The 19,554-nt window shown below is 40.7% G+C and overlaps 1 protein-coding gene across 6 annotated transcripts in view; it reads left to right on the forward strand.

Annotated features, from left to right (window-relative positions):
* The first annotated feature begins 1,120 nt into the window (after positions 1-1,120).
* The window catches only part of slc38a4 (solute carrier family 38 member 4), a 34,802-nt gene continuing 16,368 nt past the window's right edge, over positions 1,121-19,554 (forward strand). The window contains exons 1-6 of one of the 6 annotated variants that reach the window (XM_005460432.4): positions 1,121-1,249; positions 15,723-15,972; positions 16,614-16,688; positions 17,454-17,492; positions 18,562-18,652; positions 19,200-19,315. In XM_005460432.4, the coding sequence (XP_005460489.1) occupies positions 15,857-15,972; positions 16,614-16,688; positions 17,454-17,492; positions 18,562-18,652; positions 19,200-19,315 (437 nt within the window). In that variant the 5' untranslated portion in view covers positions 1,121-1,249; positions 15,723-15,856. Of the gene's footprint in view, positions 1,254-1,287; positions 1,419-12,027; positions 12,219-15,722; positions 15,973-16,613; positions 16,689-17,453; positions 17,493-18,561; positions 18,653-19,199; positions 19,316-19,554 lie in introns of those variants that run through there. The other 5 variants (XM_005460430.4, XM_005460433.4, XM_005460431.4 and 2 more) reach the window with 5 other exon arrangements.

The raw sequence follows: 19,554 nt of genomic DNA on the forward strand, positions 1-19,554 counted from the left end.
AAACAGAAAATGAGCGGCGGTGAGCGGCACTTCTCTTGGTGAAAATGTCTGGAAGATGTCTGAGGTCAGAGGAGAATGGACAGACTCATTCAAGCTGATAGGAAGGCAACAGTTACACCCAAGGCTTGCAGATTACCACAAATTACCATAGCAAAGACCAGGAAACAGTTTGCACAGGTTCACAAGTTGGACAATAAAAGACTGGAAAAATGCTGCCTGATGGGCTGAGTCTTAATTTCTGCTGTGACATTCAGATGGCAGGGTCAGAGTTTGCCATAAACAACATGAATCTGTCTCCTGCTGCTGGTGTAATGTGTAACGGCGTGGGAGATACTTTGTTCGGCACACTTTGCCAACTGAAGTTTTGTTCTAACGTGCACTAACCAGTGTCACAGTCAGCAGATCCCAATTTAATAGAGGATTTTTGGGATGTTACACAGTCACATGATGAATGTGTAACTGATAAATCTGCAGCAACTCTGTAATGCTGTCACACCAAAATCTGCCAGAAATATTTCCAACACCTTGCTGAATCCATCCCACGAAGGCTTTGATTTCTTTGCCTGCTGTTAAAACTCACGACACAAAGATCTAATGTGCATTTGTGTAATATTTATTCCTTGTGGGGGGAAAGTAGTTAATGCAAGGCAGTAAAATAATATAATGGATCATAAATGCATGGCAAATAGAGGCGACAGTAAACTGCAGCTTCCTCTAACTTGGCCACCACCGCAGGAACGCCCAAATGATAAGTCCGTTCCTGGCCGTGCTCGCTTTAAAAGCACTGACTTGCACTGAACTGGCAGCGTGAAGCTGTTTTTTCTCCAACAACGTGGTCAGCCAGAATGTAAACAACGACTCCCTGTCATTAAACCTGTATTTATCCTAAACACTGCCCAAACATACTTGACCCGCTATAAAATTGGACACTGATTATAAAATGGTTAAGACTACAACGCCTGTTTCAGGTGGAAAAACTAGTAAGACACTGACTGAGCGACTCCACTCAGTCTGTCACTTTCTGTGCTCTGGGCTGTTTAAGTGTCTTCTCAAACTAGAGAAAATCAAATGAGGTAATTGGGAGAAGAAGGAGCCCCCAGCAGCGCCGCTGGTGTAACACGACGCTTAAAGAGTTGCCATCATCACATGGTAGATGGAAATTTCCATTCAGTGTCCTTGCTTGTTAAATGGGAAGGGTCTGAAGCGCTCGTTTCCAGTAGTCCGCTTTCTCCTGCGCCGCTCTTACACAGTAGGTAAGACCCGACATTTCCATTAACATCTGCTCTTTACTTTAAGGGTTTTTTTGTTTGTTTTTTTTGTAAATTTCATCCTTCTTGTGATTAGCTGCCTAATCGTTACCCTCCCTTTCTGATACTCTGCAAGCGGGCAGTTTGACTCGGAGGGCTTCCCCCCGCCTGGTAAGCAGTGTGGTGAGGTTTAATGACCAAAATTAGAACATGTAAGTCAAATGATAAATAATAATTATGACAGAGAGCTCACTTGTGCGCGGGTTTATTTGGGTTTGCATGCATGCTTATTCCTTTAAAAAAAAAAAAAAAAAAAATTATCGGGTTTCTTTCTACAGTAAAGCGTGTCTTTAGGTAAGGAGCGTCTGTGTGCGGAGGCTTCCCGAAGGGTGGTGCCTGAAGTCAATAAACAGCGCCAAACGTGTCTTTATTTATAAGAGAAATTTGCGCTTTTTTTCTTTCTTTTTTTTTTGGTGTGAGCATTTATTGTCTTAACAAGATGGTTTCTCGAGCCACCAGTTGATCACATGCAGCAAAAGTGGGTTTTGCGTGGAGCTTGTGTGTGTTTGGCATGCGTTTCCGCGTTCACTGAAACCCCAGTAAAAAAGCTACACAAAGGCGGCTAATAACGTTTCTAATTTGCATCTCGCTTTTTTATTTAACATTTCCCTGCTTTTTGTCACTTTCCATAGTTTATGTGACTCATAAAGTCTCGCTGTATATAGTACAATTCCAGTAATGATTTTTGAAGCGGTGAGCAGCTGGAGAAGATGCTTAAAGAAAGAAAGGATCGTGGTTTATGTAACAGCGGAGCGAGGCACGCTGAGCGTGGCTTAAGGAAGCCCTCTGAGGACTAATAGATCTGTTATGACTGCAATCACGAGCTCATACTGTCCCCACGCTTTGATGGAGAGGCTTATATAGTTAATCTCACTTTATTTTGACGAGGTTTCATGTCCAGAATTTTTTTGTTTGTTTGTTTTTTTCTTTGTCTGTCATGGTGTGCGCCTCAGTTTCCACCTAGAAGATCCTTTTTTTGACTTTGGCATCATAATAGATTACAGATTATCAAGAGTGAGGATTTTAAATGGGATGCTTTTCACTTTCCACTTTCCTCTCTTGGGCGTTTTTTGGTTTGAAATTGGAGGAGAACACTGGTCTTAGTGGCAGACAGCCAGGTGACAGCACAGGACTGAAAACAAAGACTAGATTGAGCCTGGAGAATCTGCAGGCTTGGGCGTATTTAAGTGGTGACTTAAGGTTCTGTCACTGCCATTCTGAAAGCTAAAAATACCCAGTTGCTACACAGTGACTGTACACTTTCAATCCAAGGCCTAGATTTTTCTTTTCTCCCTACTTGCATAATAGAGATCTGAGTATGACTCCACCTACATGGATATTTAAGTTTCTAGATGGGGGCGTGTTTTTGTCGAGGAATGTGGTGGTGGTGGTACACACTCATGGTGTAAAGACTGTGTGGAGACGTAATGGCTATGAGTTATTGAAGCGAAGTTATTACCTGGCTGCAGCTCTAATAATTACTACAGAGTAAATGTGTAACCTAAGTTTATAAGAAATTTGGAATGACCCATTGCCTCAATGGCAGTGGGTCATTCCAGCTCTTGAGCAGAAGTGCGCTTTAATGAAGTTTGACAACTTCCTAAACTGTAAACTTTTTTTAAAGAGTATGGTCAGAGTCAAAGGATTGTAGAAGCATAACATAAGCGTGTTTCCATGTTGCAAGCTTGGAAAAGGTTTTGCGGCTCGCGTACCAACTGAGCAGTTTCCAACTATTGCTGGTTAAACCAACCTCCATGTTTAATATCAGTGCAGTGCCTTTCAGTCTTACACCAGCTGACTGTAAAGGTCTCTGAAAGCAGCCATTACAGTTATTTTAACTGCTTTTCCAAGGTAAAGGTGGGAAGGAAATTCCTGCACATGTTAGAGCTTGGAGCTCGTGAAGCCTTACTCCTCACTGACTCCATGGATACCTGAATGACACATGTAGGTCAGATCCCGCTGCGCAGCTGGGAGCTGAAATATTGCCTGCACTGGCTGATCTAACTTGGAGTATGAGCAAATGAGCCACAAGCCAGATGCCGTGTCAGTTTCAAAGGAATGGATATCATACAAAGATGCATTGAGCCATTGCCACAAAGCACAGAAGCAACTGGCAGTTTTCCAGAATGCTGTCGGCACATTCAATGGGAATGGTAATACACTGTATAATGTGTGAACTGAATGATTGCATAATTTACAAACCTGGGCTGTTCACTGAGGTAACCACCTGCCTGTATACAGTAATCCAGCTTTTTTCTAATGTGAAACTTAGCAGAACCCTGGAGGGAATTTCCCCCTTTTCTTTTTCTCGCCAACGAGGTGGTCAGGGGTCAAGCTGCAGGGGTTCAGTGTCCTCTAAGCACTGTGGGATGTTTGCCAAAACAGCTGCTTGAGCACTTTAAAAACTCCTGTGGAGGGAATAAGGTGTGGTTCCTGATTAGGTTTTTTTTTGTTTAGTTTTTTTGTAGTTTTAGATGGCATTCCTCAGTTGACTGATTGTGGAACAAATGGGGTAAATGTCAAGGAGAAAACCACAAAAGGCAAAGAGAGGGAGTGATAGAAACTCATAAGCTTTTTTTTTTTTTCAGCTTGCAAGCATATTAGGTGTCAGTCACATAGCGCCGGAGACCTGTCGACCCGTGAATTTTCAACCAATTAACAAGTGATTGCTGTAGTTTGCTGGCTTTCACCAGGTGAAACTGGTCATAAAAAAGAGTACTGCTTCAAAAACCTCCTTAGTTGTTAGCAGATCGCTGCTGTTATCCATAGTTGTACACCTCTTTGCAACGCAATTTCATGCTAGTGACACTGCAACCACTTGCCAAGCATTCGCGGAACACACCTGTGTGAATGGGGCTTTAGCAAGTGGTATCACATTGACTGCTCTCAACCACTTGCAACTTGTTGGGGAATGTACGTTTTCCCCTCATGATCAGTGGTTTCTCTGCAGTTAACAACCTGGTTATAGGCCTCTGTGACTGGGGCCTTAGCTAGGCTAACTGTCTCCCCATGCTAACTCTGCATTCATATTTGTCCTGCAGACTTGAGAGTTTTAGAATATTCTCATCTAAAACCTCTGCAGCAAGGACAATATACAGACTTCCTAAGATACTTCTGCCTTTCCTAAAAATGTAGCATTTCTAATTTACCCAGAGTAACCCAGAGTTTAGCTAATGTTAGCAAGTCCCTGCAAAGGTAAACATGAGTTCCATGTAGGCCACACTGTGCATGAAAAAGAGAATATATATATATATATATATATTTATCTCTCTGCCAGGAATTGGAACTATGAGTCAGTGCTTTAGCAAGAGATTAGTGCAGAGGACTTGATATGATTGTAGTTCTAAATATCCCACATAGTGCCTCTGAATAATCAGAGCACACCAGGTTCATGGTCACTAAAATATTCTCCAGTTTTCTTCTGCAATTCCTTCCTTAGACCCAGTTAATGTAATTAAAGTGACCTGAATTCATGCTTGTGTAGTGTAAAAGACTCTTTTCTCTGTTTCTCGTAATTCAATACTGCATGCTAGGGCTGCACAATTAATCGTTAGAATATCGCGATCTCAATTCATACTTATATGCGATCTCATTTCCAAATGACAACGATTTAAAAAAAAAAAAAAAAAAAAAAAATGATGACGATTGTACCGCATTTTGATCCGGGACATAATCTGCATGAAAACAAGCGCTCACTCTTCCTGCTCAACAAATGACAAGGGCGGAGCCTTATACCACGTAATACCGAAGCCAGCTGGCAGGGAAAAAACAACGGAGAGCACGTGAGAGATGACGAAGCTGTAAAGGCCAAGAAAGTGACAGGAGAAAATCCGTCCCGGTCAACCACATCAATAACGGGAACCTTATACAGCACTTCCCCATACCCGTCGAACTCCGTACTCCCGCAGGCACAAAGAAATTACGGAGGCTATCACTTATCACCTGGCTAAAGATATGGCTCCCATCAACACTGTGCAAAACGAGGGATTTAGGAAAATGATCAACACCCTAGACAAACGCTACACAGTGCCGTCCCGCAACTATTTTTCAAATGTTGCACTACCTGCTCTATACACGCAGTGTCGAGCAACGGTGGAAATGGGATTACAAGCAATACAACATTTTGCGGCAACGACAAAATGTGAGACATTTATTGTTTTTATGTTCAGTCTCAACTGTTATGAAGTTGATGTGCAGTTAATAAGTGCAATAAATATTTATACTGGAAAAGAAAATCGTGAGAGAATCGTGAGAGAATCGTGATCTCAATTCTAAGCAAAAAAAATCGTGATTCTCATTTTATGCAAAATCGTGCAGCCCTACTGCATGCTTCAATTACATTTTATAAAGCTGCTAGGGACGAAGGTGTCAGCTTTACATAAGCAGCCAGTGTAGTTCTGTGTTAAAGTGAACTTAAAATGCAGACTGTTATGTGCAAAGTTCTTACTATGGCGTGATGAAGATATCCAGAGTTCAAAATGGTGCCAACTAGAGAAACGTGAAAAGAAGCAGGTTATTTCGTAAATGTGTTTTCCTACTGAGAGAACAGTCTGTCTCCTCTGTGCATCGGGTAGTGACGTCTTTATACAGGTGACCTAACAAAAGTTACTAGCTCCAAGCTCTCAAATTACACCCACGGGTTATTTTTCATGGTGGAAAAGACCACAGATGGAATTGGTTTTAGTCTTTTAGCTTAATTTTAGTCAAACTGAAACTGAAGACATCGAGAACGGAGCCTTTGACGTAACAGGAAACAAAATCCCTTCTCTGGCCTATTAACCCTTTCTGAAGTCATCGTCCACCCCTCCAGCTAGAGTCAAGGGCGAAACCTTGAGCTTGCGAAGAATTACACATTGTTACAAAACAAAATGCTGTCGTCACTATTAGCAGACATGAGCTGGCAGATCGATATTAACTGATAAGATGGACAGAGAGAGAGTCTCCAGGGTTCACAAACAGGTTTGGACACACCAGGTTTATGTCCAAAAGATCAATATGGTGTTTACTTTGGGTCTAAGGTCAAAGTCTTTGTCAATATGGGCTTTTTTTTGGTTGTTTTTTGTGTGTTACTTGTTTGACATTCGCCATAGAAATCTCCATCTTTATGTAACAGTTTCTTTTGAATAAATGAAACTATTCGTTCCTTCACTTCACACACTGCTGTCGCCCAACAGTGGACGCAAACTGGTATCTTAAATGTCACAGGCAATAAGGGCCGTTCCATATTATGTTAGAAATAGGTCAGACCATGTGCTGTTTGGCTACGTCAAAAAGTGTTTGTAGTTGTTTTCAGTGGCCACATACGTCACTGTGATCACATGAAATGACAGAGGTGCATTCAAATCCCGTCTTCTTCTTTACCTCCACACGTCTAGCCTGTCACTGTGAAACAATAACGGGAAATGAACAGAACATGCTGGAAAACAGTTGAAAGGAATTGTCTAACCAGCTAACCTAGCACTTTGGATGTAGTATAAAGTTGCCCTTATTCCAGAGAGTCGTTCTACATGATTATTTGTTCCAGACTAGAGGGAATACCTCAGGACTGAGGTTGAAAAAAAAAGTTACCAGCCACCACACCTTTTCTGGGAACACTCAGTCCTCTGTGCTTACTTTATCCTGCAGAAGAAGAACATTAAAAATCAAACTTCTCTATGGAACATCAAAATCAAGGAATAGATTCCTAACCATTCCTAATTGTAGCAGAAAATATGAAAATGACGGCTCAGTTTCAAACTAGATGTCAATAGCATGAACGCAGCCTTCCAGGATAGTCTGTTCATATGCACTCAACATGTGAAAATGTGATATTCGATTCCAGCGCAACAGCAAGGGAAATTTACAGAAGGGAGGAGGGAGTTGTCTTCCACATGTCACACATGATGAATTCGTCCCAAGTGCAAACACTGACAAACTGGATGATCTGAAGGAGCATGCGTGCCTCTCTCACACTCTCTCATATGTGGTTATAGTTCTTGCTGCAGGGACACAAGTGAATGTTAAACCATCCACAGATGACACGCCTCACCAGTAGCTATGGTTAGGTTGTCATCACTCTTTGCGGATGCAGAATGCTGTGGTTTTTGTCACTGTTCTTAGGCAGCAGAGGCAGATGGACTTCATTGGTTTAAGGGACAGTTTGGTATTTTTTGCGCTCATGAAAAAGAACTTTTAGCTCCCTGAGCTTCAGCTGTCGTTATCTGTTATCAGTACATAGTCGGACTGTTTACAAAATGAGCGAGATCACTCATTGTGGATTCCAGTCTTGGCTGTATGGCCTTTTCTCTTGACAGATAAGACTTTAGAGATAACACTTTATTGTTCATCCATCTATCATAGGATTTCATTTTTTTTGGCAGTTGTGAAATGACTGGAAAGTATTAGCAAACCTAAGGTTAGCAAACCTGTTTTGTGCTTCAAAAGTTTCACGAGTTTAAGAAAGCAGGGATTGGCTGAGGTAGTAACACACTGTTCTTCTAGCTCTTGATGGTATTTCTGGTTGGAATGTGGCGTTTGTTCATCGGGTGTCATCGTGTTCCTTAGCAACCTCCGACCAACAGGTTAAAATCACTAATTTCTAGCATTTATGCATAGTAACACTTTATAAAAGCTTCATATTATACTGATTTCATAACAGTAACATCTAATTTAGCAAATATTGAGTATACTCATTTTTGACATCTCCAGAGTGTGACGTATTAGTCCAGTGTTAGTATTACATCCTTTCACACGGTAACTTAACTTAAAGTCAAGTTGACTGTATTTAGCAACCATAGCAAAAGGTTGTAAGATAACTGTATACATGTATTTTAGGCTCTGCGATCTAGTCCAGCTTACAAATTCACCTTTGTTTCAGCATTATATGCATTTTTGTCTGGTGCATGTTGCTGATGTGCAGGCAAACCATAATGAAACCATAACTAAATGAAAGTTAAGGTATGAAAATCTCCTCGCATTCTAATTTTTTATTATGCACTCAATGGAGGTGGTCAGTGTCAGACTGAGTGTAGTAGTTGGCCATTGATGCATGCATGCAGGTAAGTAGAGTTTGCTGCATGTAAACATACAATGAGGCCCATATTTATGTCAATTTCTATAAACAATGTCTACCACCCCTATTTTTTTTTTTTTTTTTTTTTACTTTTTCTAAATGTGATTAAATATATCAATTTGCCAACAGACTAAACCAGGAGTGTCCATTTTTAATTGGCCCGAATAGAAATGGCCCGCACGTCAACTTTTGCTTGAGTGTATTGCACTTCTTAGTTTTAACACCAGGGGGAGCTACTGTTGATCAAGGCAGTTGCTCCACCAAAAAGGACAATCACAGAAGAAATTTACCCCAAGTTACTAAACATGGCAGAACCAAAGAAGCGAAAGGTAGAAAGTGAGTGCAGAAAATTTCAGACACGGTGGGAGAGTAAATATTTCTTCAAAGAATTCAAGGGGACGTGTGTCTGTTTGATCTGCACTGAAACTGTGGCAGTTATGAAAGAGTATAATGTACGACGTCATTATGAAACCAAACATCAGGCCTATGCATCCTACACTGGTGCTGAGCGAGAGCAGAAATTAAAGCAAAGGCTACCTGTCCTGCGGGGTCAGCAACAGTATTTTTTTCGTGCTCAAATTGTCCAGGAAAAGGCTCCAATAGCAGCTATGAGGTCGCCCAACTCATCGCAAGACATGGCGAGCCTTTTTCAAATGGAGACCTCATAAAACACGGCCTCGTTAAAGTCACCGAAATAATGTGCCCGGAAACAGTGCAGGACTTCAACAACATCAGCATGTCCAGAAATCCAGTTGTGCGATGCATTGAAGACTCGTCAGCCAACATTAAACTGCAACTGTCTGATAAAGCTGTGCTTTTGATTTTTACTCCATCGCATGCGATCCGAGCACCGATGCCACAGACACCGCACAGCTGCTAATTTTTTGCAGGGAGCGGATGAGAGCACGAGCGCTTTAGGTGAGTAAAAATATATTCCACAGTACCCGTGTGTTAATGTGCAGGTACACGTGCTTCAAATATCAATAATGCGCATCAATTCTGTCACTACCCTGCTTTTGCGCACCACTTTCTTATATGCGTTTTTCTTGTTAACACACAGAGTACGCACTGCTGTGCACAGCACACGCAAAGTCAGCTGATCTCATCTGATGCAGATCCGGAGTTTTGGCACGAGTGGCGTCGGATCAGCACCGCAGCTGGATGGCCCGATTTACATACCCAGCGCAGCTGATACTCACCAGAATAATTTACTAAAATTATTTGCACTCCTGTTATTAAGTCCAGTTCAGTCTGTTAATGTTGATAACGGTTTCAAACGAACGTTAATAGGTGTGTTGCTAAGCCTAATAACTTAAATAACAAGCTTGAAATGTCCCCGTCCCATTTTCCCCTTTATTGTTTTTTTCTCTGTGCTGTAAATCTTCTGTCTAAGAAGAAATCTGAGGCTGCTGCTCTGAGAATGAGCTACCAACGCTTTTTCTGAATAATCAATAAAGATCCATGTATGAAAAGCTGTGATGAAGGCAGTTTTGTCTTTAATTATATTCAGCAATATAACATATTCAACCACTTTTAAGTGATTTTTCTAACTTTAATACACTAAAGTTAAGGTTATATACCTAATTTCTAGTAAGTGGCCCAGCACCTCCTATATTTTTATGTATGTGGCCCTCAGTGAAAAACGTTTGGACACCCCTGGACTAAACAATGCTGTAGCATAGACATGAACTCCTGTATTGAAAATCACCATACAGTTTGTTATTTAATCTGTTACCCAGAATATTGTTTTACCTTCACCTAGTGGCAGGGTACCCAATTGCTTTTTAACAGTAAGTTTTGCGGCTGGTTGTAGCTTAATTTTTAAAGCAAAGTGCATCATAAGAAGAGCAGTTTGATTCTTAATGACTCATTTTGTTGACCTGCTAACAACTAACGGTCATTCCTGCTGAATGATAACTTTTTGTTCATTTCAATCGTTTAAAGCCCAAGAGAGGCTGGCAGGTTACTGGTGTCAGGTATGAACCAGCTGGTTCAGCTTCTCTTTAACAGCTACCGTTGTACATCCAAACTGCCTCATTACGTTGAATTTGTGGTTTCAGGTGGAGGAATGTGGTTGCAATTTACAGCTACTGTGACGTGTGTGAATTTGTGTAACAGACTTAGTTTGACGCAAGCACGCCAGGACAACTTTCCTCTAACTTTTAGAATGTTTGCAAAACAATGTTTAAAGTAACTTTAGTCATTTGAATTAAGCTTATATTTTTAATGTATGTATTATTGAATATTTTTGAGATTATCTTGAAGGGATCTCCACAAATATAATTGCTAAGTATCATATGATGTACATAGCACTTACTTACAAACACGTGCTGACAGACTTTGCACCTAGAGGATAGAACTAACTCTCACTCTGGACATGAAATACTTAGAGGCCCCTTTTAGTCATCTTCCACAGTTCACATGTTTGTAATACTACAATATGCATGTTTTTTGGCCTGGGTTTGGTCCTATTTGACCATCTAGATTGAGTGTCATCTAACTAATGATTTACTTGCAAGTTGTTTGGTATTTGCACCCAGTCACATGGAGTTGAGAGGTTTGGGCTTCACTTCACAACAAAGATACAGAGAGAAGTTAAAGTTGATGGTGCCAACGATGTTTTAGTCAGAATTGGAGGTTAATAAACCCTCGATCCATTATGGAAACGTCCCTCATGGCGTCTTGTCAGCCACCTGATTTCAACATACTTTGTTATTCTCCTGCTAGAGACATGGAGCTAAAGCGGGAGAGTAACAACGTGTACTCTCTGGAAGAACTACATGGTTACCTAATCTCTTATTTGGGCAATCACTTTAGCAAACTTTATAATGGAGAATTAGACAAAGAATAGCCAGAGTGTGGTGACAAACACCACCAGTAGGTGGGCTCTGCCAGTTAAATGACAAAGTGTTCCCAAAACATTGACTGGGTTCATGCTAATGGCTCAGCACTTACAAGCTCAATGCCCGATAATCTGAGGAAGAAACTAGTGTCTTTGTACCTTAAGTGATTTGTGCGTGTGTCTGTTTTCTTCTATTTGAACTGTATTACAAAGTTAAAAAAGAAAAAAAAATCCCATCTCTGACACAAACATGACCTTGGGCACGCCGACATCCAGACTGTGAGCCGTCTGATTGGTCAGCCTGTGGCACGGCCTACTACTGAAAACACTGACAGTCGCCCACAGTATGTCTATGTCTGGGCATCTGTGTGCCTGCTGCATGTGCAAGCAATTTTGTGCACGTGTGTGTGTGTGTGTGTGTGTGTGTGTCAAAGACCAGTCCAGCCGGCAGCTTTCTGTGACCTAAATCATACAGACCACCTGTGTTTGATCTGTATGACTTAGGTCCATTTACAAGTGGTCATGTGGCCCATCATGTGGTCGTGTCTTGAAGCTGCTGAGGGTATTTAAGAGTTGGTGCACGCTAGTATCTTCAGTCCGATGCTGATGATCAAATTGGCCACGTTACAGTGTAGCTCTATCTGTCCTTCAGTGTACATAGTTTATACTCCGTGTGCTCTCCTCAATTATATTTGTTCAGGCGGATGTGTATATACATGTATGCATACCGAGTGGGTGGTGTTGGTGGAGATGGGGGTGAGCTATCAGGGTTACGACCCTGCTTATGACTGATCAAAAAAGGAGGAGCCTGAGCCAACTGTGCACATCCTGATTGGCTGACAGAGGCCCTCCTTCCTCTCTTTTAAAAGCCTCCCGTCTTACCTGAGTTGTCACAAAAGGGCCACGGCGCCTCACCCATCCACTCGTCTGTCTTCTGTCTGTTTTTCTTCAAATCTACTCATTCAAAAAGGGAGGACAAAAAAGGAACCTTCCTAGAACTGCTTTAAGAAACCTTTCAGTAAGTGAGCTTGTTTGTTTAGGGAGATTTTTTTTCTTGAAAAAGTGAGCCATGCCATGCACAGCAGGTAGGACCTCTGTTGTGCAAATGTTGAGTGGGGGATAAAACAGAAACATGTGTAATGTTTGCTTTCAAGGAATTTTCTGTGTAACACGTAGCAGTTTAGAGCATTGACTTCACTCACTTAGCTATTAAGGGGTGTGTTTGCTCGTGCCAAGACTTGTAGACTGTGGCTGATGCAAGAGTTTGTGTGTACACTGAAGACGATTGGTTTCAGACTAAATGGGTAAAGTGCTTTCATTCTAAAATTACAAATTACTGTATTTTTTACACCTGGCTTCTTTTCCTTTTTTGCCAAACACTTTAGATTTTTGACAACCAATGTCTTATCTTACCATGACTGCATACAGTCTATAGCACTATAGCATAAATCAAAAGAAACTTAAAATGACTGCTGCCATGTGATCATTTGCCTCGAAATGTGTTGAAAGAACAAAGTCGGTGCTTGTTTATGTTTTTAGCTATTAACAACAGGAAGGGTGATTACTGATAGGTTACAGCCTCCTGTGTTTCAGAAGATCCAGACATTTGCATGCTCGTTTCTGCAGCAGATCTCATGACTGCACAGTTGGCCATCTGGTGCCTCTCTGCTATCTAAAACTCAAGGACTCTGCTTGTATTAGTGAGCAGATTGGCCATTAACGCCAACATCTTTAAATGCATATTGTATGAACTGTGTGTTGTCTCTGGAGTCTTTAAAAATGTTTTGGTAGCAGTTTGAAGTTTCTGTATGTGGCTTTACCTAGCATGGCCTCAGGAGTGAGATAGATGGTTCGGGTTTGGAAAAAAGATGAACAAATTCCAGCAACCTATAAAGATTAATTTTACAGATGGTGGGAAGTACTTAATGTGGGCTTCTATAAGTAATGGTTGTATCAACACATCATTTTAACCCAGCTTGACAGGTTAATCCTCTTGGCTGCAGAGAGCGAACCCCATTCTCCATTTCCCTCTAACAGCACGGCAGACAAGGACTTTGAGAGATTAGGTGTAGCGGCGTGTGTGATGTGGCTTTTAATGATGACACAGCCACCTAATCTCTGTTGGCTCAAAACTGTTATGGCTTTACTTCACAGAAAGTACAACAACCTGTCAGTAACAATAAGTTTTTGTGAAAGAAGGTCTCAACTGCATTGGCCAGGACATTGAACACCCCTGGTAGTGTATGCAAAAGAGCTCAAGTTTTGACTGCAAACACTTGTTTACACTTTGAAGTGGCTCAACCACTTCCCTCTTTAAAAGCTGTTGCTTAAGTTGCAGGTCCTTGTAGTTCTATCGGCTGTCTTTAAGACTGACCACTTGTGGATGGATGGTAGCTCAACTATGTTTTTACTGCTCCACTTGATCGTCATCAGGTGGTTGTGGGAAGGTTTTTGTTCATCGTTGATGTTACAGTTGTTGTCATGTTGTGGCATTATCAGAAATTTGCATGAAAAACCCAATGATTGGTTTAAAACATAGGGCCTTTTAAAACAGAGAGAAACACTGTTTGATTCAGTGCAAACAAGCAAAACTATCATTATGCATAAAGGTAATCGAGGTAGAATAAGGACCTGTCCATATGTACATATTTGCCCATTAGGTTTTGCTTTGTAACTGACGGTGGGGCACTACAGACACTTCAGGTCTTGGTTGTGAATGTAATGTTCGATTGTATTTACTACCCTGATGTAAGTCAAACACTGGCAGTCACTTCAGTCATTCACCTCAAAATTGAGTCAAGTTTAACTTGGGATCCACCTACTTTGTGTCGCAAGTGGTTATTTCACCAGTTGTTGCTGCAAGCTGTTGGATGGGCTTTAGAAGAGCGGTGAAAGTCTGCAGTGTTACAGTTTACCTGGTCCAGTGGTGTATGAAATGTTTGCACAAAACCCAACAAGGAAGACTGAGGAAAAAAAGCTTAACTTGAAAATGGGCCCAAGATGACCAAACGGGCTTTACAAATGAACCAAATACAACACTTTTAATGAACAAGTGAAAACATAAGTCCAAAGGAATGCAAATTTTTCTATCGGGGTTGCAGTGATACAGAAGTCTCCTATTGTACCATTAATATCTGCTTATCTTTGTCTATTTTGTAGCTGCGTATTTGGGATAGAGGCATGAGAGTTGCATTTATTTTACTGTGTGTGCATTAGATGGTAGTGTGACTCATTCCCTAATCAGAAGGTTGGTGGTTCAGCTTATTCCAGCTCTATCAGTCTGCATGTTGACTCATGCACACTGCCACAGTTGCACATCAATTAATCCATGAGTGTATGTTAAGTTCATGGCAGAAGAAAGAGCTGTGTGATTGGGTAAATGTGGTTTGCCGAGCTGTTCCTTTAACTTCACATTAACATATTTGTTCTGGTCAAAGCATTTCACCTCATCATTACTGCTGTGAATGCCGTGAAACAAAAGAGGATGTCAGGAGTGTCCTTTCTCATGGGTTCATCGGTGTCACAGCTCTGGCTGGTCGTGTACACGTTGCATTAGTTTGTGTTTTCCTTGTAGTTTTTCATTAGTGAGTCGCCCTTAGGATCTTTCTTCCAACTCAGTCAAAGAGCTCTTTGTGTGAGGGGGAAAAACAGCACTGTAAATCACGTTGCTGCTATTTTCGTTTATAATCACGTTGTCTTCTTTCAGTGTGTTGACCTCCTTCTTACATAACTTGAACACTACAGAAATTGAAGGTGGTGCCCCTAAGTGGTTTGTCATTTCTCTTCTTTAATGTTAAAGGGCGAAATTGTGTAAACCAGCTCATGCACTATCAAGGGGGCAGCTGATGGTGGTCCAACGACCCCACGGACATGCTATATCCATGACCTAGTTTCAGGTCACTGGAGCTGACTCGGCTCCGCTCAGCAATCATTATGTACGTCAGCACTTGGTTGTGATATCCTCCTAAAGAGACAAGAGATACAAATAACTTTAGTCATTAACACAACTAATTCAGCCTGTGTGAAATGTAAAAGGCAATAAAATTAACTCAAGGGCAGCCTTCCTGGTACAGGTGAAGCTGTGTAACAAGTGCCAAGGAACATATGATCTGGTAGAAAGCCCCTCAGTTCCAGGAAATGGTTTCCAGAGTAGAGGGCTCAATTTTTACCTTAAAGGATTTTTTTATTCTAGTGGGAGTGGTCTGCCCCTGGGGCTTTCTACAGGAAACTCTTTCTGCCATAAAGTACTTGGATAGTTAAAGGTTAAAGATCATGGTTTACCATGTTTAAGTTTGCCTTCAGGGCTTTCTGCCAAAAAGGCTTTCTGTGTGCCTTCCTCATCAAGGCCAAAAACCTGATAAGGGCAGATAATAAAACCACTGACAGCCCCTGTAATCAGTTGCATATTCCAGTTCTCGGAATAGTTTAAGAGCAGCAAAAAAGGAGAGCAACATATAAACAGACATGTTCAAAGCCAATTCTGTTACTGAAACTTTTTCTTGTTTTTCCTTTATTGTTTCAGGACTTTTCTCAACGGTAACAAGATATAGCTGAGGTCATTGACAAGGTTCTTGTATCCTGTGCCGGTGAAGTCTAAACCCTGCAAATCCTAGAAAGCTACATTTCTCTGCCTCTGGTCCTGCTCTCTGTACCACTATGCCGGGAATTGTGGAACGCATGGAACTGAGGAAAGTCTCCACAGTGGCTGACGACGACAGCCTTGATGAACAACTCACAGAGCCCACCGACTGCGAGAAGGCCACCATGAGCAGGTCAGCGACCATGATGTCTTTCTTAAAATCAGTAGAATAGAGAAGGCTGGATTTTTGTGGGCAAGCCTCTGGTTATGGTAATCTGATCACAAGCTGATTTCTGAACTCCTGCTTTACCATGATTGGGTATAAATTGGTGTGCGTTGGTGCGTCTGTAAGAATAAATGACAGAAGTTGTAAATTGGTGTCAAATAATCAGTGTAGACAGTCCAGCTTCTTCTCTGCTCGTTGCACATAAAGGTGATTAAATCATAAATTGTAACATGGTTAATGTTTTCAATGAATGACTCTCTGTGTTTGCATCACTTCAGGACACCTGCTGAGTAATAAATTGCAATGTTAGGTCTGTTTCTAAGAATAAATTACATACGTTGTAGTCTGAAGCAGCACAGTGAATCTTTTTACACATAGCTTCCATGTACAGTTGAGACGTGGACACACAAATGACCTCAGACAAGTGGCATAACCAGTTCAGCTTCTTTGCTGTTGCTTGTGCTGGCACTTCCATTTAGACATAAAGATTACATCTGTTAGCAGGTTGCTAAAAAAAAGCTAAACATAGCACAGAAAGTTGATATACATTTGAATTAAACCACTAGCTGTGTTTGTGTCCTAATGTATATCTTTTTCAATCCTATCAGTCAATATAATGTGGATGATAATGACGATGGAGAAAGCAATGTGTTCCTGACAAATGGGATACCAAAGCAGCAGAAGTATGATAATAAATACTCTATATTACTAACACATGTCTATGGGAAGCTGGATTTTCCCTTCTGTCTGACAAATCTTTCAGCTCCAGCAACAAAGCCTTTGGTTTGCTGCACGTTGACAAATCAGTGTGCACTTGAAGCTAACACTAATGAAATAGATATAAGTCTTTGTCTGGGCATAGATTGGTGAAGGTTGGTGTGTTTGAGGACAACCTCTTGACAAAAGGTATAGACTGGGGTCTACTTTCTTTTCTGTTGCTTGCACTTAAGACTTGCATTCAAACATAAACCGTACAGCTAATGGCAGCTGGTTACAAAAAAGATGTACCACAGTTGACGTATATTTGAAGTGAACCATTAGCGACGTTTGCATGTCCTGACGTATAGCTTTCTCTATTCTGCCAGTCAATATAACATATATATATATATATATATAACTCTTTGGTTTGCTTGCACATAGCATCCACTCAGACTAGTGGACTTGGCAAACACTAACGAGTCATAAAATAAACATAAACATATTTTATTACTCATTTTAGGCTGGTTGATGATGATTACAGATTCTTGTCCATTCTTTTCTTTCTGGGCATAGGTTGGTGTCCAACTTCTTTTCTGTTGCTTCCACTGACACTTGCATTTTAACATAAAGACTACAGCTGATCGCTGGTGGTTAAAAGCAAATTGTGGCACAGAAAGTTGATATATATTTGACATTAACCATTAGCTCTGTTTGCATGTGCTAATGTATATCTTTCTCAATCCTCACAGTCAATTAATGGATGATAATGAAGACGGAGAAGGACAAAGGTGATAATAAGAACTTTATAAAAGTAGCACAGGACTATGGGAGGGTGGATTTTTCCTTGTGTCTGACAAATCTTTTACAGAAGGTTTAGATTCATGACAAATATAGTCCAGTACCTTTTCTGCTCCCTGCACTTATGCTTGCACTTGCAAAGTTATTCCTCATTTGGCATGTCTGTCTTTTGGCTTTAAGACGGCAGATTAATTGCATGTAAATAATGTGTTTATCGGGGTGAGGCACACTGGTGGTTATTGAATTGGGAAGGTGTTTCAGTCCAGCTAGCTGCTTTCAGCTGCTCCCTTGCCACAGTGGGTAGCTAATTTTAAAAAAAACTGAGCTGTTAGAGTTGATGTGTTTCCAAGAACAAATGAAGAAAGGCATAGATTGGTGTAAAGAGGTGTGGTTACATTTTTCACGTTTATATTTAAAACCCTGACACACACAAATGTCGTCAGATAACCAGCATAACCAGTCCAGCTTCTTTTCTGTTTGCTTGCATTTACACTCGCACTTAAACGTAAAGACTACGGCTATAGATTTAGGTGGTTAACAGTGAAGTATAGCACAGAAAGTTGATACATTTTGATACATTTGAAATTAACTGCTGTTCAGAGACTGCATGTGCTAATGTATATCTTTTTCACAGTCAGTTTATGGATGACCATAGTCCTGGATGGAGGACTATGGGTTGGTAGATTTTTTTTTTCTTGTGTCTAACAAATCTTTTATAAGTGGCACCAATGTCTATTTGTTTCCTGCACATTGCCAAATCAAGGTACACTGAATGCTAACACTAATGATTTGCAAAAGAAATCTACATATTTCATCAGTCATTTGAACTTGGTTCTACTTCAGAGGAAGTCTGGGTAGAGAGCAAAAAGTGTAGATTGGTATAACCAGTATAGACAGTTGAGCATCTTTTTGCTTGCACTCACGCTTGCACTTACGCACAAAGACTACATTTGATGACAAGTGGTTACATCATAAAATATAGCACTGAAAGTTGATACACATTTGAAGTGAACCTCTCACTGTGTTTGTTCTAACGTGTATCTTTCTCAATGTTGACAGCCAATTTAATGGAGATGATAATGACGACGGAGAGAGCCGCAGGTTCCTGTCAAACGGGATACCAAAGAAGAAGAAATATGAAGAAGAATATGTAAGGATTTAGTCACATCAACCATGTAGCTCATTTTGATTCCCAATATAATCTGTTATATTATTTTCATATTCCGTTTTACTCATCATATAATGCATATGCACATGTCAACAATTCATCTTCCTGTCTTCATAATTCAAGTAAATGAAAAGTATTCATTATACACACAAATGCACTTACTGTTCTACATGAATTTTTCATGTGTTCAGTTAGACTGTCGGTAGAAATGCTATATGCAGCCTGCTCATTATTTTAAATTAGACCACATGGCAGACCACAGTATCTAAGATGTTAGCAGTTATGAGATGCTGTAGGAGAGTGAGGTCAAAACCATAAGAACAGTGCAGAAGAACTGCAGCTTGTCTCCTAAAGCTTCCATCTGTCTGTAGGTGGCTTGCTATGCCAAATGTTTAGCTTTCTTTTTCTAAAACAGGGCACATATGATGCTAACATTAATGATTCATGTAGCAAATATCAATAGTTCATCACTCATCTGAAGATAGTTTTCCCTTACAAAATTCTTGTCTTTTCTTTTGACTTTGGGCAGCATCCTGGCCACGCCTCATTCGGCATGTCTGTCTTCAACTTGAGCAACGCCATTATGGGCAGCGGCATCCTGGGCCTGTCCTTTGCCATGGCCAACACTGGCATCATTCTCTTTACGTAAGTATCCCCATAGCAGAGGAAAGAGAAGTGACAGGGGCATGTTTGGACTAGCGGGTAGTAGAGCATTGCATTGCATCTTTGATAGAGATTTGGTGTTAATTTGGGTTTCAAATGCCAAAAAAATGATTGCTCCACAGGATATACTTATTCCATTATTCCATTTCAGTTCAATTTAGTTATCAAATTACAAAATGACAACAACAATAACCTCAATGCACTTTATATTGTAAGGTAAA

This window comes from Oreochromis niloticus, linkage group LG17 (assembly GCF_001858045.2).
Source record: "Oreochromis niloticus isolate F11D_XX linkage group LG17, O_niloticus_UMD_NMBU, whole genome shotgun sequence".
In the NCBI taxonomy this organism is placed as follows: Eukaryota; Metazoa; Chordata; class Actinopteri; order Cichliformes; family Cichlidae; genus Oreochromis; species Oreochromis niloticus.